The sequence below is a fragment of the Narcine bancroftii genome, chromosome 2, assembly GCF_036971445.1.
Source record: "Narcine bancroftii isolate sNarBan1 chromosome 2, sNarBan1.hap1, whole genome shotgun sequence".
NCBI lineage: Eukaryota > Metazoa > Chordata > Chondrichthyes > Torpediniformes > Narcinidae > Narcine > Narcine bancroftii.
Window position 1 is genome coordinate 49,493,510 of NC_091470.1, and position 21,219 is coordinate 49,514,728.

Sequence of the window (21,219 nt, forward strand, 5' to 3'; positions counted from 1 at the left end):
GGATGACTACTGGGTTGGCATAGACAGGATGACTAGGATCAACCTGTAATTTGGGGAATCAATCTGGCAAACATTTGCTGCCCTTCCTCATTTGGAAGCGTGCCCTTCCTCAAGGAGAGAGGCCAGATTGCTGCACAATATTTTCAGAAGTGCCTCTCACCTCATTCTATACAATGCAGTTACATGTCTGTAGTATTGTACTCAAATACTCTTGCAAGAAATGTCATTTTTATTTTCCTAATTAGTGGCTGTACCTGTACAATAATTTTCAGTGATGTGCATACAAGGAACCCCCTCTGTTAATATGAAGATATCGGTATGGAAAAATATCCTAATTTTTAATTGCTTAATTACTCAACCTCGATTGGAGTTCATGTGCTACAAGGTACTTAATTTTACTTGTGAGTATTTTTTGTGTAGGTGTGGCAATACTACTTTAAATAATGCAGGATACTCCTACTATTTGAAGGTAAAGCAATGACATTAATAAAATGGAAAGTTTGTGTCATTGTGTGAAGAGTTATGGAAGGTTGAGTAAAATTGTTTACCCTTAAACACATAGTAGGCAGAAAATGTCAGTCTGCTTTGCATAAGCAATTCTGTCAACATTTTATGTTCCAATGATCTATTTAAAGGTCGAGTGAGAACTAAAAAAAACAGTTAGCTTTCAATAATCAAGTAAACCACTTGAATAACTTAATTGCATTTTTTTGTAAAAAGAAAGCAACAATTTATTATTATTTTCCCAAATATCTTCAGAGCAAAATGATTGAGCAGCAATGAATCATCATCCTTGATAGTTTGGTTGATTCATCAAGAGCACAAAATATTTTCAAATCGAGCTGATGAAATTTTCCAAATGTCCTTTAAACCAGTTGATCAGATACACAACAGCTCTAATGGAGCCACAGTCCTACAAGACGATGTGAATGATTTGCGTCATCCTCATTCATGATGGGTCAAAATATTCAGAGATTGATTGCAATCCTCAATTTTAAATTGTACAGCAGCTTTAAATAGAAAATAGATACGTGACTGGAAGAGAGTATGTTAAATGCTGTCCAATTTGTACTGCTAAGCCATTAGCTTTGAGTAGATGGCAACTTGATGTATGCCTCACATACATGAAGCTGAAGATTCAAACTAAATACTGCAGAAATATTTTGTGCCCAGTAATTAATTGAGCACAAAACTATTAATGATGTGGTAATTGACCATTAACACATCAGATTTTGAATTTGAGACTTTTTAAAATGTTTCCAGTTTTTACTTTCTGACTACTGTTTTTATCTTTTTATTTCTGTTTTGAAATTGACTTTAGCCCCTTTTGATAGCCCTCTAACTGTTCACAGACTGCTTTTTATTGCACTGGTATGCCTTGTCCAATTTCCCAATTTTCTTTGGTGCCGTAAACATCACTTTGAGCAGTGTTGTGAAGAGTGCACGATACATTGTTAAGTAATGGTAGAATATTTGGCCCACTGTACCCTCATTGAGAAGGATGTTTCCACAAGGAAATGGAAAATTGCATTTGCATGAATAAAATGCATGGGGGATTTCCACGATAAATATGTAGCACAATCATGTGTGTGTGTTTCAAATGCATTCATACAAAGCTCAAATAAATAAGTTGGATTATTCTGAGAACTATTAAAAGCTCGCAACAATGCTTTTGGTTCATATACTCTTAACAAAATCATCGCAGGGCGAGACACTGAAAGAACTTTTGGTTTTCATTGTGACTGCTATCCCTTTTAGTGTAAGATATGCATTTGATTTTCTGAAGCTAAAGTTAAGCTAAAATCACCACTGGTCACTGACTTCCATTGCAAAATATAAACCATCTACAACTACCCTCTGCCTTCTCTGGGCAAGCCAATAATGTACCCACAAAGCATTGGATTCTTGGATTCCATGCCTTCTTACTTTCTGAATGAGCTTTGCTTGTGGAACCTTATCAAATGCCTTACTGAAATTCATGTACGCTATATACATTGCTGTACCTTTATCAATGTTGTTTGACGTGACCTTCCCCTGATGCAGATTATGCCTCAAAGTGCTTGTAAATCCGGTCTCTTGGAATCTTCTCCAACAGCTTGAAGTAATATTCACTGGTCTATAATTTCTTGGATTATCTTTACTTCCTTTATTGAATAGAGGAACAATATTTAGAACCTTCAAATCCTCAGGTACTTCTCCTGTCCGCAGTGATGACATAAAGATCTTCACCAATAGCTCAGCAATCTCCTCCCTCACTTCCACAGTATCCTTGGGTAAATCCTCTAGTTCTGGTGACTTATTTAACTTCATGCTTTTTCAAAATCTCCAACACATGCTCCTTCTCAAGTGTCATGCTCTCAATTTCCAAGGTCCTTTGCTCTGGTGAATACTGAACCAAAGTTTTTGTTAAGAACCTCCACTACCTCCTCCAGCTCTACTCACATTTCCACTAACATCCATGATGGGTCCTATCCAGACACGACCCATCCACTTATTCTTCACATACTTGGAGAATGCCTTGAGGTTTTCCTTAATCCTGCTCGCCAAGATATTCTCATGGCCCCTTCTAATTCTCCTAAATTCTTGTACCCTTTTCTGGCAATTTTATAATTTGTAGAGCTCCATCAGTTCCTACCTTCACAAACATCTCGTAAGCTTTTCTTAATTAGATTTTCTACTTCCCTTATACACCATGGTTCTTTCTCTGTACCAAACTTTCCATGCATTCATTAAATATTCACGTTCAGAGTGCCATGCAAATATTCTCTGAACATTTGCCATATTACTGCCAAACTTTTCCCTGAGTATTTCCCACTTTATCCTCCCAAGCTACTGCCTAATAGCATAATATTTTCCTCTATTCCAATTAAATGTGTTCCCAAATTGTCTATTCTTATCCTTCTCTAGTGCTATGCCATTGAGAGATCTGACACCTGACCTGGTTTATTTTACAATATCAAATCAACTATAGAATCTGTTTGGATTTTCTAATGTAGAGGAGGCAGTATCATAAAACTTGATTGAAAGAAGTGCAAATGAATTACTGCTTTACACCGAAAGATGTGTGTTGGGTCCTTGGATGGTGGTAAAATAGCAGGTCGAATTTCTCTAAAAGTGCCTTGAAAAGTAGAGTATTTGCTGAAGATGGAAGAATGAACCAGAGACAGGCAAAAGTAACTATCCTTTTGGAATGATGGGAGGGGAATATGTGACTGATAGTGGAATCTAATGCAAGATGGTGCAAATTATGGATGATCTGAAAATGGAGGCTGGTGCACTGAGATGAGATGTGGAAAGTAAAGGCTGGAGAACTCTGTCCATGTTGCATCCAGGAGGAAATGGTGTGAGAGCAAAGTTGTGGGAAATAAATGGGACATACAGCACAGTAACAGGCCATGTCAGTCCATGAGTCCATGGTGCCCAATTTACACCCAGGTACATTTTTTGAATGGTGGGAGGAAACCAGAGAAAATCCATGAAGACACAGGGAAAATGTACAAACTCCTTTACTAACAGCAGGGGATTCGTACCCCAGTCTGTTAGGACTCTGCTGATTATAATTATTTCCTCCTTCATCAATGCTGTTAAACTGCTGAATAACTCCAGAATTTTGTATTACCCACAGGTACATTCTTAATTTTCTCCCTTAAATAATGTTTGTGAAAGGAATTTCTATTGAATTAGACTATTCCAAATGGACATTACCAAGTCCATTTGGTAATGTCCATTACCAAGAGCAAAAAATCAGATATGGAGTTACCCTCTGATTTTCCATCCTTATTTATTAATCTCCTTGCAACTATCAGAAAGTTTAGATGAAAAGAATCAGATGGAAAAGATCATAAGGTAACAAGATAAAGGAACATAAGTAGACCACTTGGCCCACCAAGTCTATTCTGCGACTCTACCCTAAGCTGAACTCTATTCACACCTAATTCCAATTTCCAGCCTTTTCCCCATATCCCCTGATGCCCCAACCAATGAGATACTTATCAATCTCCTGCTTAAACTCTCCGTTATCGGGCCTCCAAAAGGTGCTGGTGATCCCAGTTGAAGCAGAGTGCAGGTTCAGTTTACCCATACATAACGATGCTCAGTGGTTAGTCCACTGGCTGATAGGCTGGTTTCTAGAGATAGAGTGATCCAGAAGAAGAGGGAAGATATGTTCCTAAGAAAGTGAATGTTACAAAAGTAATAGAACCTGGCAAAGACCCTCTCTCCCATTCATTAAGATTGTGACTGAACTTTGCCTCAGAATCAGTTTTCCTGCTTTAAACCCTTATGGCTTAAGATACTCTTAATGGCCAAATATCTGTCAATCTCTGACTTGAAAATGGTGATGACCTCGAATGCCCCCTTGGGTAGAGTATTCCAAAGATGTTCTGCCCTCTGATTGAAGAAATTTTATCCATCTAGAATAGATGTCTTATTTTGAGATTATGACATTGAGCAACTGCAATTTGCCAAAACTACATGGGATTCTACTTTGAAATGTGTTCACTTCTCTTTGTGCTAGGCATTCATAATACAATTTAAAGAGGTCCATCGGGCCACTTTACTAAAGTTCAGATAGCTAAATTTTATCCTAATATTTCTACTAAATGTGATAAATGCATAATGGAGGAAGGTACTTTGTATCTTATGTTTTGTTTATGCCCTTCTCTCTTTAATTTCTGGAAAGGGGTATTTTGCACTTTATCATTTGTTCTTAATAAGACGTAACACTAGTGTCACCCAGTGCCCCTTACAGTAAGAGAGAAAGAGAAGCAAAAAAGGGTCCCTTCAGAGTCACTGAGTGTCCGTGGATTCACCTCCAGTGCTTCTGCAGACACACAGACCCCCCCTTCTATCTGTTGGCAATACGAGCTCCAGATCCAAATCCCCAACATGATCAGAAAGACTGCAGTGCCTGAGGCCCCTTGGAAGCCCTTCTTGCTTTCAGCACCCTCTCGAATCTTGGTGCCGAAACCTGGTCCACATGAGCTAGTCTCCAGCAGTCCATAGCCCATGCGGGACCCCCAACTGCAAATTGCCCACAGTGTGGGTGGGTCCCTCAACCGCTGATCCCCTTGCTGGCCTACTAACATAGTCACCATCCTGTAGGGTCATCTCCTTCACAATGATGGGTGGGGGGTGTAGAGGGGTGGTGTTCTCCCCTTTTCTGGTGCCCTGCACCGAGTTACTTGCTTTGCTGCCTTGTTATAATCAATTCCCACCATCACTCCTTTACCCATTCACAATGAACACATTGCTTTGTTATCTGAAAATAATCTGTCAAGGTTGTGCTTGATAGACTCTGATAGCTCAGTGGTTAGAGAACTGGTCTTGTAAATCAGGGGTTGTGAATTCGGGGCTTCATTTCTGTGAGGGGCACTGAAGAAAGTGGTGACTCTGTCTTCCTTATGGCAGACAAAATTAAAGAATTTCATATATGTTACATTCTAAATGTAGTATTACGTGACAATGGAACCTTTACCTTTCTTTCTTCTTGGATTCTCATCGTTCATTAGCTGATTGACTAAGGGCTGCCTGCTGATGACTGTTGATTGGATATTTTAAAATTCTACTCCAGTGAGAACTAACGCAGAGTATACATTAAATTTACTAGAACAATTATAATGAGGCCAAGGGCCCTTTACTAGGTATGTCATGAACTTATCTACATTTTATCTACAGAATACTGATTTATACATGATCAAGTATCCTCCACTATTGTCATTCTAAACCTCAAAAAGTTATCAATGTATAACTTGAATCAGTCTGGATGTGACAAAATTTTAAACAAGATTCAAATGGGATTGCACATTTAGAACTCTTCAGCAAAAGCAATTTGTGTTTGGATGCATCATTTACTTATATATCATCCAGCCATAGGATGAGAAGTGACTAGAAATATTCAACGCAAAAGTCCTCAACAACTCTTTCTATCCTTAAGATTCAAAGACATTACCAATGCCCACTGCCCACCAGAAATACAACTGGACTAGTTGCATAAATACTGTGACTGCAGGGGCGGGACAGGGGCTAGATATCTTGTGATGAGTAACCTAACTCCTGACCTTACTAAGTATATTTACTGTTTACAAATGTAAGCTGATCGTGGTGGAATATTCTCCATTTAACTGGAGGTGCTCCATTGATTCTCAAGAACCTCACTAATGAAGCATCTCCCATTCACAAAATGCATTGTCGGCTACTTTGACTACATCTTCCAAGACTGCAAGCTTTGCCACCAAGAAGAATAAAGAGGGCAAGTGCATTGACAACATCACAACCCATGGTTTCCCTCCAAGTTGTGTTCTATCCCAATTTAGTATTGTCTTGTCAGTTCTAAATTCAAAAACTCCCTCTCTGGCTCGTCTTCGCTTTCATGTGGTAATTGTGGATAGAGAATAAATGTTGGTCTTGAACATGAAGTCTAGAACCGAAAAAAAAATAAAAAAGGAGACATGTGGCCAAAAATTAAGCCATTCTATTTGCAAACATGATTGGATAGCATCTGAAACTCTTAAGGTTATAATAACTACACTCAATAATAAAGTGACAAATGACATTAAGTAAAATAGGATTGTAGAGGAGACCTTTTTAAAAGAATGTTAAAATCTAATTGTATCCTTGAGGTAAACAGATGTAGGTCTTTTGGAAACAATTCTTAAAAATAATTATTTCCAATAAATCTTCATGAGCTATCTTCAGGCTAGACATAGTTTATACTAAACTTACTTCCTCATATATTTTTATTAAACACCATTTGTGCATCCATCACTTTAAAACCTCTTGTCAAAGTTTACAAAAATAAAGCATGGTTGGCATAGCGGTTAGCACAACGCCTTTTACAGCGGCATCGATCAGGACTGGGGTTCAAATCCCACACTGTCTGTAAGAAGTTTTATATAATCTCTCCTTGAATGCGTAGGTTTTCTCCAGGGGTTCTGGTTTCCTCCCACTGTTCAAAATGTACTGGCGGTGTGGGTTAATTGGGAGTAAATTGGTCAGCATGGACTCATGGGCTGAAATGGTCTGTTACCGTGCTGTATGTCTAAATTTTTTTAAAAATTAAAATTTTAAAATTTAAATTTAGATGAAATGAACTTCCATAATATTATATTTAATACAATGATGTTCAATTTCACTGAATATGATAATGCTATTCCATCTTGTGGTAGGAGCTTAAGTATAGATGATTATCTCTGCTTGTTAAGGCATGTTTTCTTTCAGCAGGCTTATTCGCATATCAAGGTTAGAACAGGACTGGTTAATAGTTCTCCACCCCTCAGACAAGCAGTTACCTCCTCACTGTGGAATGATAAGATCTCAATTCATAGGTCGGAAATATATGCCACTCATAAAATAATGCATTTCCTTTCAGAGACATTTATAACAGCAGTGGTGTGACAGAGAGTAGTTGTTGCACAAGAAGAATGAAATGAACATTTTTTTAAATGTTTCTGGTACTTTGTGAGCAATGAGATATCGACAGAATGCAGCATGTCAGCCTTTGGACAATATACAAACATTAGTTGGAATCAAAGAAACTCTGTGAGTCACAGTTTGCTTGTATTTCATGTAATTTCTTATTTAAATAATTTGACTTATTGTTGTTTATCTTTCTAGCAACCATTTTACATTTACTATTTTTTTCTGTCTAGTATTATCCTTTGACTAGTTTCTCCCCCCACAGCTTTATAGTGGCTTTTCGTCAATATTCTACAAGAATATTTTATTGTCACCCTTTTCATGCTTTAGAAAAATAATTGCACTTATGATGACTTACACATTGCATAAGAATGAGAGTGGACCATTCCAGCCCTCGAGTCTTCTCCAAAGTAGTCAGATCAAGCCTTACAGTATATCTCTATACACCAGGCCTATTTGGGAGTTTGATGGTCAGTATGGAGTGCCTCTTCATTGATGTTCCATTGTTATTTTAATTTACTGTGATCTGTGTGAGTTGTTCCCTTCAGACAAACTCAAAATTTAATTACACGTGCTAAAGCTCCAGGCAGTGCCTTAGATGGGTATGTTTGAACTTGGTGAGAGTTAAAGGGCCTCTCTCACTGGCCTGATGACTAGGTGGAGACCTGCTGGCGACTCGAGTCTCCGCTGGTTGCAGAGACTAGCCGGGTCTCCTGGGAGTCACTGGAAAAATGAACATGTTCGATTTTTCTGGAGACTTCTTCCAGTCTCCAACAGGTCTCCACGTCGTCTCCATCAGTCGCGGTGACTAATGTTGTCCGCGACTGGGGAGACGTCTCCGCAGCGTTGCCGCAACCTCTCCACAGTCTCCTTGGTCTCCAGCAGGTCGTGGCGATGTCTCCCCAGTCGCGGACAGCATTAGTCGCCGCGACTGATGGAGATGTCGCCCTGGCGTCACCTTGATGAGAGCAGAAGCCATTTTTTGGTCGCCAGAGTTGCCGCGACTGATCACAGCGGTGACGTCTCCACCAATGAGATACTACCTTTAGACACAGGCAGCAAAATTTTGCATGACCACGTTTTTGGATAAATGAAGTTGATTTTAGTCATTAAAAAAGACATGGATAAGGATTTTTGGCTGTAGATGAGCTGGTGCAAAGCTAATATTGAAAAGAAGGAAATGGTAATCATGATCATGCAATCTGAAGCTCTTCATAGAACCAAATATGAGGATGATATTATGCACACTTTGGTTAAGTGTCTCAATGTTTCCATGAACTGGATTGCAATTACTCATTAGTGAATGAAGTTTGTGTTGCAGGAACTAACATTGATGAGCGAGCTTTTCCCTATTTTTTAAGAAATGATTTCTAGTATTAACGTCTTTAGAAAAATTATGCCATTCTTTCAGATAATGTTACCAGAATCAGCACGTAAAAGAGAAAGGGAATGGGAAGAGATCGAGGGCATATCAGTTGTTAGGGATACAAGAGCATCAGTTGTAGATGGTTCTCTATCATCACAAGTTAAGTGTAAAATCAGATGAATGTGGATGGACCTAACAACTGGAGATGTATTGTTGAGGATATGTGTCAATTCTGTTATAGGCTGCAGATAACTGAAAAAGCACAAGGAGGAATTTATGTCTTGATCAGTTTGAGATGAAATGTCAACAATTCCTCACCAAGCCTCCACCACCACCCTCCCCGCTCCCCCCCCCCCACCCCGTTTCTCAAGGAATTTTGTAACCTTTGTCATGTACCCAAAACATGCCATTTAAAATATTGTGTGGATTGCTTTGGTACAGTGCAGAGCTCGAAAATGAAACAAATTGTAGAGTTCAAATTATAAATAACTTGAACCAGCTCCCCCTCATAGTTCTGCTATAATGCAAAGATTTTTTTTAAAATTTAGACTATTTCCATAATTAGAAATATTTGCTTTCATCCATGTGATGTGGATATCACTGGCAAAGCTGGTATTTATTATCTGTCTTTTGAACTCGGTGATTTCCTGGACTATTTCAGAGGGCAGTTGTAAAGCAACCGCGTTTCTGTAGGTGTGGATGAAGCCAGATTTCCTTCTCTGATAGTGAACCAGATTGCTTGATACATGAGACACAGGAGACTGTAGATGATGAAATCTGAACACAATCCATTAGAGGAACTCAGTGGGTCAAGTAGCATCGAGGGAGATAAAAAATGCTCAACGTTGCAGGCTGGAACCCTTCGACAGGACTTACTACATTCCCGTTTTGTTGCTGATACTATTTTTTAAATTTACAATTAATTAACCAAATGAAAAAAGTCTTGCTAGGGTTTGTAACTAGGCTTCTTGGTTTATTAATAAAATTATGTAACTATTATGCTTCATTTACTTTTCAAATCTATCCCAACCTTAAAAACTCAGTCTCTTACACTGAAGTAGAAACAAAACAAACAGCTCTATGTATAATTCTAATATCACACAACCAACTGCTCCATAATTTAGCTATCACAGCCTATTGAGTTTTGTAAATTTTTCATAATGTATAGAAATTCCATTGCTTAATTTTGAATGTTTACTTTTAGTAAGTCTCAGTATAAAGAACAGTATGAATTTCTGTTTGGTTAGCATATCACGGCAATTATTTTAATGTTGTACCAGAGTTCAATGTTTTTTTTTTCTATAAAGCATCTTGCTAAATTTGTTTAGTAATTTTACTTTCCCTGGCAATGGTAATAATGATGTTAGTCAAGGCTTTGTGGAATTTCTGCCATCTTGCAATTGGGTTTAATTTTACCAGTCGGCAGAATTTCTTGCACTACGTAGGAAATGGCTGAGCCATCTGCAGTTAATATGTGAGAAGTGTGAACTGCACCTTCATTGTCGCATTTGGGGGTCAGTATTTCTTCTCCACCCCCTGGAGTGGTATTCCTTGATTATACTACATGTGTAAAAGGCTGATCTCACTGAAGTTTGAATACTTTCTTTAGAGACCAAGTTTAAATTAAATAGTAGTCTGATGATAGGGGTGATTTCTGCGGTTTTTTTTTGATCAGTGGACAATGCTTATTGTTAGCAATGATGGTCACTTGAATTTTGCAGGTGCCTTCTTGGTCATGTTGTTCGTTCTGTATTTTTTTTAAAAGGGCTCTGGAGGAGGTTACTTCATGTACTGTCACATGACTAATATCTAAAAGATAACATCAACTTAATAAACTGTGGTACTCTATTTAGATGTCACAGTGGGTTAGATGTAATACATTTCCCCTTGAGAATATGAAATAATTTATAATATAACAAAAGAATAGGTGCAAAAAGGAAATTATCTGTACAGAAATGCTGGAGGAACTTAAGGGGTGACCGTTGTCTATGGGAGGTAAAGATATATAACCAACATTTTGGGCCTGAGCCCTTCTTCAAGGAATGAGGAAAATGCAGGCAGGTGCCTGAATAAAAAGACTGAAGGAGAAGGGAGGAATAATGAGAATTGACTGGGGAAGGGGGTTGGCTCTGTGGATGAAAGGAGACAGAGGGAAGTAGTGAGAGAGACAGACAAACCCCTTTTATAGTGGGGGGGGAAGCAATTGTAAAAGGACTTCCGCTGAATGCAACTCTAAAGGGGAGAGCTGATAACCTTGCGATGACGCCATCAGCCCGCGACCCAGGGGTATGGATTTTTTAAAACCCAAAGGTTAATAGAGACTGTTACATTGCGCAGGAGATTTGAATCAGTTCCAAGAATGCTTACACTGATCTCAACTAGCGCTCTTACCTTCTCTTCGGTCACCATTTTACAGCATAGGCTGATTTCCCTTCTCAGTGTGTATGTTTGAGGTCACGGTGCTCCTTCAGTTCTGGAAGCGGCTCCTGACTCACCTCTGCATAAAGGCATATGGGATCCACATATAGGTTATCTCCGTAAAAGGTTAATTTGTCTTTTTTTTAACTTGAGCTGGCTGCAATGCAGGGTTTCACCATAAACAGGGCTACACAAAGCTAGAGGAAAGGAGAAATATGAATAGGGGAGGGGAGGGGGGAATAATGGGAACCAGAGAAGTTGATGTTAATGCCATCTAGTTGAAGGGTGTCCAACCGGATGATGAGGGGTGTTGTTCCTCCAATTTGTGGGTGGTCTCAGTCTGGCAGTGCATGAGAACATGGACAGATATGTCGGCTTGGGAATAGGGAGGAGAAATGAAATGGGTTGCCATTGGGAGATCCTCACTATTGTAGTGGACAGAGAGAAGATACTCAATGAAGTGATCTCCCAGTCTGTCTGATGTAGAGGCCACAATGAGTGAAAAAGATGCAGTAGATGACCGCTTTGATTCACAAGTGAAGTTTTGCATCACTTGGTATGACTGTTTGGGGCACCTAAAGGTGCCACTATAAAAGGGGTGTAGGTACAAGTGTAGCATTTCTTCCAGTCAGAGGGGTTGCTGCCAATGGGAAGGGAGGAGTGGTCAGGGAGTTATGAAGGAAGAGGTCCCTGCGAAAGATGGAGAGGGAAAGTTGTATCTGGTGGTAGAAATGGTGGAGGATGCTATGTTGGTTGGGAGGCTAGTGGGGTAGTAGGTGAGGAAAAGAGGAAGACGTGCAGTAATGGAAGATATGGGGGTGAGATGCCACCGTTTCTGTGAGTATATTAAACAAACTAACGAGCCTGCAGCTGACGTGGACATTACCCCTCCATAAATCTTCGTCCGCGAAGCCAAGCCAAAGAAGAAAGAAGAAGATAGTTCACCTATCCAAGTCAACAATACAGTCAAACATCAGTTTGGGTGGTGCATCTCTAACTTAATTGAAGTTGGGTTGCTTACTGAGAAAATCATGGGGCCTACTGTGCTGGTGTTACGAATCCAAAACCAAACAGCAATAGAAATTCACCAAGACAAATGGTTACTTAAACAAAAGTTGCTTTTAATTTTCTTTAAACATTACAGGATCAAACTTTAACTTGTTACTATTAACTTAACCCCCTTCTAATTCTAAGTGCACATGTATGTAATTCTAAGTGCACATGTATGTTCAGGAAAGTTCTTTGTTTCACACTCCAATCATTCACTTCTCACTTCTCCAGGTTCACTGATATCAGGCAATTCTTATACTGTGCACACAATTTATGAATTCTCACTTGGCTCTAGTGCTTCAAGTTAAAAGGTTACTGCTTAGGAAGGTTCTAGTTGGTTTCAGAGAGAAATTTGTTGCTCATTGGACACACACACAAACTTCAGTGTCTTGTTGAAAAAACTTGCCCTATCATGGGTTTTCCAAATGATAACGCAGGTCACCACAGAGTTCCTCTTGTTTCCCTTATTTCAGGAGAAACACTCTAGCCAGCCACTTCCTCTTGTAAGGACCACAAGGGTTTTCAACAGGCTGAACTCAGAATTCACAACTTGTCTTCAAAATGGGATTTTCAACAAGCCTGCCAGCTTGCCAATTTGTAGCTTCAGCTACTACTGTAGAACTCAGTTCTCCCTCTCTCTCTCTCTCTCTCTCTCTCTCTCTCTCTCTCTCTCCCTCCCTCCCTCTCTGAGAGAAGAATCCTGTTTGTTTTCATCTCTCTGTCTGCTTGTAAAAACCAAATGCCCCTCCCAAGGCTCCAAACCCAATCTTTGAAAGATCTTATCAGTATGTGAGCCTGGACTCTGTTCAAATTTGCACCTCCTTTTGAAATTCTTTCCAAGCAGTTCCATTGGTCTCTGCAAAATGAACTGGAGCCTTAATGTCTAGCTTCAGCAAAGGTCCTGCATTTTAAATAAGGTCTTTTGTGAAGTGCTACTCTGTGAACTGACCTACAGTAAACCCCCACCCCCCACAATCTATCTCTTATAAAGACATATTGATCCATAACCATAATAATATAACCTGTAGCCTATAACCTATAGCGTCTAAAAAAAAATTTTTAAAGATTCAAATGAGGCTTTTTTTTAACACTAGAACTTTAGTTATAGATGCACAGGTAATGCAGACAAAAGGAACTGCAACGCTAATACAATTAGATTAGACAATGATAGTACAAAATTAACAATGATCTCATTGGTGTAGTAGATCTGTAGATAAAATTAATTACTCATACATCCATTAACCCCATTTAAAATAAATTAATCCATAGCTTGTTATGATTGGGGTGGAATGTAACAAAGATGGCTGTTCAGGTGGGTTTCTTCTGCTGTTTTTTTTATCCCTCTCACTCTTTGTATCTAAGCTTAATCTTTTCTTCCTGCAAGTGAAAATTTCAGGCATATGTACGTTTTTCATTGTGGACAACTAAAACCTTACCATTCCAATGAAAGCTATCGTCTTGAAATGTAATCTTTACTTTTTCTAATGTTGTTATGTGAAGTGGTGAGTTTTTTAAGCACTCTACCTTTTTGTTCCAGGAATTTTGACTTTGAAGAAACTCTTGCTTATTTTTGCCAACATATTTCTCCTTGTCTTTTCATGCATTGCTTTGCATAAAAAGACAAGTCACCACTGAATATAGTGTTTTAAACAGCACAAGGCCCTTTTAGATAGGGCAAAAGTCCAAAATGCATAATGTACCTCTCTGAATGTGCGGAAGCCATCTCCAAGCCGCATAATCCAACCCCTCTTGGAGAGGGATAATTGGCAGAGCGCAGCGCTCTGCCGATTGATCTGAATGTACAGCCATGCTAAGCAGCTGTTTAGGGCGGGCTGATGATTCCGTCAGCCTATGACCCATCTCCCCACTCACCCCTCTCTCTTCTAGTCAGGGGTAGGAGGGACTGTTGGGGCAATCAGGGCAGTGGGAGCTGTCAGTGGTGTCTGTTGGGGCAGTGGGGACCATCGGGGTAGTCAAAGCAGCAGGGGCTGGCTGGGCAGCAGGAGCCGGTAGCGGGGGGCCATCAGGGCAGTAGGAGCCGTCAGAGGGCAACCGATGCAGACTGTGACAGCCTCACCATGTCGCTTCAGTTTCAGTGCCACTCTCTGCGGCTCAAAATGGGGTAGAGCAATGGCATCTTCTCTACCTATAATCCCCCACACAGCTGGAACTGTTATGGGTACCACAGGGGAGTTCCAGCTGTCTGGGGGATTATGGGTAGGGAAGTCTGCCGTGTTGTTATGATAGGTTGTGCTACGGCACCAGTCTCACCACCTCCTTGGAATCTGGAGGGTATGATGAGGTGCCTCTGGATTTGAATGGGATGCTGGAGCAGCCTTTTAGGGTTGCTGTCTGAAAGGTAAGTTCTTAGTTTTCCATCGGCTCCTGTAGCCGGCCTCAAGTTGGAGGCCTGACATGAAATAGCCTGCAATCTCAGTTTCACAATACCCCTGGTTCAGTTTCACTTCAACTTTTGCCTCAGCTCATAGTGACTTAAAATCCTTTCTCTTACCAGTTTCAAAGATTTTACTTCTGCCTGATATTTCAGTCTATTCTTGTCCCACATTTTCTCCTATTTGAACTCTTATTTCCCCCTACACAGTTTTATATCTATAACTGTTAAGATAAACTCTGCCATTTTAAGTTTCCAGTTTCTAGCCCTGACTTCTGCAAAACCCCTGTTATCTGGAATTCATGTAACTGGCAGCCTCAAGCAACCAGCGAAAAATATTGCAAAATATAAATAGGTAAAAAAAATACGGATGTTTAAAATTGGCACGCCTCACTGTCAGTTTTCCAATCGTGCAACACACAGTCTTAAGCAACTGGAAAATTCACTTATCCACCATCTATCAATGTCCACTAACCAAGTCCCTGGGTGTCAGCATCTGACTCCCAAATCATATTCAATAACATTGATAAGAATACCTTCATTTTCTGGGTCAGATTTTGATTACTATCTGGAAGCCTTTGAAATCAAGTGCAATGCATCATAATTTAATAATGTACTTAAAGCAAATATCTTGAAGGTTATTTCCCTTTGGAGAACAAGAGCAAAATTACAAAAGCTTAAATGATTAAAGCGATATGAAAACATCCAGGAAATGTGCCTTTTGTGCTCTGTTGTTCTATGTTCTACATAATCTCTGAGTGTAAGGTTTAATATTTATGTTCTTCTCACCTCTATTTCCTTTCTTCCAAATACTTTCAGCCTCCCTCCCCCTTTATAGTCGTAAACATCACAGACATTTAACGTAATATTCATATTAGCATTAGTTACCGCACCTCATGTTCATCCAGCACAACAAAATACTGCAGATGCTGGACAACCCTCATCAAAGCAAATTATAGAAATGCATAGGTGGCCAGTCTGCATCTGTCGAGAGAGAAAACAATCTTTCCTGTCCACGACCTTTCACAGATCACATCTAGATCACATCAGCGTCAAGTATAAATGATCATAGAAATACAAAATCTGGGTTACGTAATATAGTAAAATCCCTGTTATCCAGAATTCAAGCAGCCGGCAAAAGAAACTGCGGAAAATAAAGAGGTAAAAAATATCAAAGTTTAAAGGTGGTGCCCCCTAGCAGTAAGGCACACCTCTTCCTTTTCATCCCATGGATGCTGGTTTCCAATCACGTTTCTATGTTGAACAACAATCACCAACTCTGAAACGGTGTTTTCATTCTCCAGGAATTTAGCATTAGTCACCAGTATATTGTTCCCAGAAACCTGGGGCATTTTCATTTTCTCTGAATACTTTATTTGTTATTAAAATATGAATATGGTATTATAGACAATATGACATTCAGAAATTAACAATTTGGTTAATGAATGGTGTGCATAAATTGGCTTTGCATTTGCATTTGTCCAGCTATGTATTACAAAAAAAAGCACATCACCCAGCTGAGCAACATCATGTAGACTTTAAACCATTGGCCAGCATTTACCACAGCCATTTGGAATATTTGAAATTGAGAATGAGACCATTTAAGTCAAATCAGGCCACCATGTAACATACGTTAAACCTAAAATATTTCCTTATGCCTACAAGGTCAACATCAAGACATAAAATACCAGAAACATTCTGGAAGGAAAATACACTATTGGTCAAACCTGCTCCAATGTCTAATGCTGCTTGATCCAATGAATAGTTCCAGCTATTTCTGATGATTGCCACTTTGATTATTTCTGAATTTATTTTATTTTAACTAGGTGATTTTGAAAAGCGTGTGCAATTCTGATCTGTCACATTCTAGACAAAGTTAATGGTCAGCATAAATGAAGGAAGCTGGACAATACATTTTCATATCTTGATTATAATTATCTTTATTTCTGAGGTCATCATAGGAGTTATTGATTCCTGAATTATGCTTAGAATTTACACCATAAATTGCACTTGCCAATAGCTGCCTGCACTGTAAGAGGACTGTTAAATATGATTTGGATCCCAATCTGGGGATTTCAAATCTTAGCCACTGGAAAGGTGGAAATCTGTCAGAACAGTAAAGACCAATATTTTAAAATGTAAATATCTTTTGGTGCCTGGCACATTGACCACCGCCAGTGGACTGATATCGCCTCAAACCGTGCATCTTGGCGCCTCACAGTTCGGCGGGCAGCAACCTCCTTTGAAGAAGACCGCAGAGCCCACCTCACTGACAAAAGACAAAGGAGGAAAAACCCAACACCCAACCCCAACCAACCAATTTTCCCCTGCAGCCGCTGCAACCGTGTCTGCCTGTCCCGCATCGGACTTGTCAGCCACAATCGAGCCTGCAGCTGACGTGGACTTTTACCCCCTCCATAAATCTTCGTCCGCGAAGCCAAGCCAAAGAAATATCAGTTATTGACTTAAAAAAATATTTCCTGAAAATGTTTGAAAACTTATCATATTAAAGAGATGAGAGTCAAATTTAGATTCTCCATCCTTAAAACGTAAATACTTTGGAGCAGCCTCCACAATGCTTCACTTGATAGCTTAAATATCAACAGCTGAACAGTTAATTTCTCACCTTTTGTGCTGGATTATCGGTTGCTTAAATCTTGGCTAAAAAAAATTGCACAATTGATGTGTGAGTTGTGACTTTTAGTGTGTCATTAATTGCTTACAACAAAGGTCTATATTTTTAAGACCTCAAAATTAACAAATGTTTCATGAGAATCATACAGTACATAAGGTCTCTGGTGTATAACCGGCGTTGTACACTGCTACTGTTTCTATGGCTGGTTAGTTTGAAACAACACGTCTGTGTTCACCGGTTACAGAGAACTTTTTTTAGAGTGGTTTAATTTGCATATGAAATACAGCCTCCACAACGTGTCTTATTTGCTTCAGTTGCCATTGGGTGATGGCTCCTACCAGTCCAGCTCGAGGGGGTTTTGCTTTTATCTTTTCTGTTTGGCCCTGATGAGATTCAGTTGAGCAACCTGACACCTCTCCAACTGCTACTGTTTCATCTTCCAGGAAAGCCCAGCAAGAATGCAGAAATCTTGAAGTTGCCACTGCTCCTCGGCAACCACGGTACATCAAGCTTAAATCTTGCTCTGATCACTCGAGTAAAAATGATGATGTCTCTTGGTCAGCTCACCAAAGGGGCCAGCCTGGATGAACTATTAGAGACCTGCATTCAGTCTTTTGGTAAGATTTACTTTTGTTACTGTAGAGTTCATTGTTCTCAGCAGATATGAACTTCATCATTGTACCTTTGCCCCTGACAACAGTTATTTTAAAATGAATAAATGTTGAATTTATTGTGCAGACAGTGGATTTTTAATGTTTCAAATAGTCTGAGTTTTAGAATGCATTTTAGAAGATTTAATTCTACATGTATGAATAAGGTGCCCATCACAATATGTTTTGAAATTTTGCAGAATAAACTAGTGGGTTTCTAAAATGAAGAAAGCCCTGATTTATTCTCATTTTAATATACCTATACTGTTTTAATATAGTCAGTGTAAGACTATCTGAATCTGGTTGCACATAAAAGCCCATGCAGTCAGTTTAAAAAAAACTAAACTTAAGCCAAAAATTAAAGTGTGTGGATTTATCACTAAAATTCTTGTTTTAGTCTCACAAGAAAAATGTAGGGATTTAAAAATAAATGAATTTTTCATACCATTTCATTTATTTCTCCTGATTCAAAGAAGACTCGAAAGATTTTGTCTTGTTTTTCCTTCATGTTACTAAAGGCTAAAGAATTATTTTGAAAATGAAGGGTTGTAATTAAGTGTTCATGAAACTAATGAGGCCCAACAATGTATTTTGCCTGAGCTTTTTGAGAGAATTATTTTGTCTAGTGGTAGAAGAGTATGGGAACTATTTATGAATCCTATTTTTGTGTTAGGTTAATCGGACAGAAGTGAGTAATTGACAGTGATTTTAGAAAATGCAGTATGATCAGCTCACAAGAGTTCATGTTTCACTTTTATTTTTACTTGTCACTTTAGCTTCCTTCCTGTGAGGGTTAATGATGAAATATTTTAGCATTGGGGGTAAAATGCATATGTAATTATTTAAGAACTTTACCCATAATCTTCTGCACTGTGTACCTTGATATTGTAAGCCATCTTATTCTTATCAGCTTCAATTTGATGGACATAGAAGCCAAAACTTTTTATGAGTACATTAATTGTCCTAGACATTGATGACATTTTAGCTATTTTTTGAAAATTGTGCCAAAGACATTCACACCATGGAAGTGAAGTTTACTTTGTATGGGTCCTTTCAAGATTATTCTTACATTATCCCCAATTCCAGCAAACAAGATGTACCAATTTGGATTACAACTTCAGACTTTAGAAATAATCCCAGATGTACATTAGACTCATGAAGAAAATGATTAACAATTAATGTATAATTTTAGCTAAATACAAATCGCAGCAGAGCATTCTTCAAAGAAATTGATCACAGAACTTCACCCTAATTAATTATTCCAAGTCTCTCACCTTTTAACATTTTTTAATTACCCACTTTTGGGAAGAATTTTCTTTTGCTCCAGACAACATTACTTGTTTTTATTGCATTATTTTTCTACTTGATGGCTGCATATTTACCTCATGATGTACAACTACCCCACATTCAACATTACCGCATTTCTTTGTACTATTCAACTGTTAAAATTAGATTACCATTTACTTCTATTTTGGTAAGATTCTTTCGGTAACAGGATGATAACATACGTGAAACAAAAGATGATTTCTGAATTAGCCATCAGACTTTACTGCTATTAATACAAAGACACCTGCTGCAAACCTTACAGAGACTTTTTTTTGATTGATATGATTTTCAAAGCATCTTTAGCATTTAGTATGGGTAAATAGCAGGATTTTCATTGTGGTATGTTGATCACATTTAACATAGTGCTGCCATACTGATTAGCTGCTTCAAGATTGCTGTATCTGAAATAAAATTCCTGTTTTATCCCATAACAGCATTTCTCGAAAAATCCTTCCTTTTCAATGTTCTTTAGTTGGGATGTCTTCCAGTTGCATTCATACTATTGCAGCCAATCTTCTCCCTTCTTCAACTGCATTTGGTTAATTACACCATTATTTACGTCTTGATATGACTTCTTTCAGAAGTGTGAATTGCACAAAAAGTGTCTTGGCTAATGAACTATATAAGACCAACAATGGATGAGACTATCTTCGATAACTATAAATTATAAGAAATCAGCTTTTGTTATTCTTCTAACTTTCATAATTAGATGGTGCTTAAATTGGATTTTAACTTGTGTTTGGGGTTTTAATAGCATGGTCTGGCAAGAACAAAATCCAATGTGACCTAGTTCCAGAAATTTGACTATTCCTGTTTGCAACTAATTTGATACAGAGAACAGTAGTTTCCCTTTTTGTTCTCCTATGTAGGTTGATTGTAAAGGAAACAGAGAGATTTTATTCCACAGCTCCATTTATCCAATACACTGTGACTTCATCAATCATTCATTGCATTATTTGATGGAATATAAACCAGAGCATAGTTTGCACTAACAAGCCAAAGATTTCTCCAGAATCACAGTTTATCGGATTTTGTCAATCAGATTACCTGATTAAGATAGTTTCCATGATATATTCACTGAAGATGGCATTGTGTGGTTTCCCCTTGTAGAAACGAAGCTCAGATTTGGATATTGCCAGGCAACATTTTGCCTGATTTGCTGGTCTTTTTCCAACTCATTTGCTGAGCATAGCACAATAGCGTAGATAAGGACAAAAGCTGTTCATCCCAGTTTCCATCTATGGACACCCCCTTCTGATGGCAACCATAATATCATGAAATTCTTTGAATAATGAATTAAGGGTGATGGTCCTTTCATTCTACAAGCAGAAGATAAATATTAACTTGTCAAGAAATTGATAAGATTGAGCATATTAGATTAATTTAACACCCTGGCAAACTTTATGCTCCATTGAAGTAAATGAAGTGGTGAGGCATCAACCAGTTCCCAAATAGCAAGATAGTTTTTAAAAAAAGTTAAATCCCCTAAAGCCAACTACGTCTTATTACTGGATAATTTCTGGGTCATTAAGGAAACAAAATGCCTGTTAGTCCATAAAAAGATACTGTTACATTTTTGAATTTTAAGAATTGATAATCTATTGGAGCATTGCATTTTTACTGAGATTAGTTGCATAGATACTCTTATCTATATAGCATTATCGATTTTACTTAACTTTCAACTAATATCATTGAAAAATTTTTAGTTATCATCATGTTCGTATTGCTGCACATAAATTGAAAGTTATGTTCCTTCCATTCATGAATTTTGGAAAGTTTTGTCATGAAAACAAGCAAATTCTGTGGAATTCACAGCAATGGGCACTGTACACCACTCCAAAATCCTCAAACAGGATTGACCTGGAAGAGCTATTGTTTCTGCCTCCTCTTGCCACACCACACTTATCTCCACAACTCAACTCTGTTATCTCTCCCCTTGACCATCCAGGACACCTCTCATGCCCTC

General features: G+C 38.5%; 1 protein-coding gene and 1 long non-coding RNA gene across 5 annotated transcripts in view; one reads left to right on the plus strand and one right to left on the minus strand.

Annotated features, from left to right (window-relative positions):
* LOC138753518 (RAS guanyl-releasing protein 1-like) overlaps positions 1-21,219 on the plus strand; it is a 175,816-nt gene that overhangs the window by 71,093 nt on the left and 83,504 nt on the right. Inside the window, exons 1-2 of one of the 3 annotated variants that reach the window (XM_069916633.1) lie at positions 7,392-7,539; positions 17,721-17,894. In XM_069916633.1, the coding sequence (XP_069772734.1) occupies positions 17,819-17,894 (76 nt within the window). In that variant the 5' untranslated portion in view covers positions 7,392-7,539; positions 17,721-17,818. Of the gene's footprint in view, positions 1-7,391; positions 7,540-17,674; positions 17,895-21,219 lie in introns of those variants that run through there. The other 2 variants (XM_069916636.1, XM_069916638.1) reach the window with 2 other exon arrangements.
* The window catches only part of LOC138753519 (uncharacterized), a 38,601-nt gene continuing 37,647 nt past the window's right edge, over positions 20,266-21,219 (minus strand). For both annotated transcript variants that reach the window (XR_011351214.1, XR_011351215.1), the window contains exon 3: positions 20,266-20,572. This is a non-coding gene — a long non-coding RNA (uncharacterized lncRNA). The remainder of the gene's footprint in view (positions 20,573-21,219) is intronic.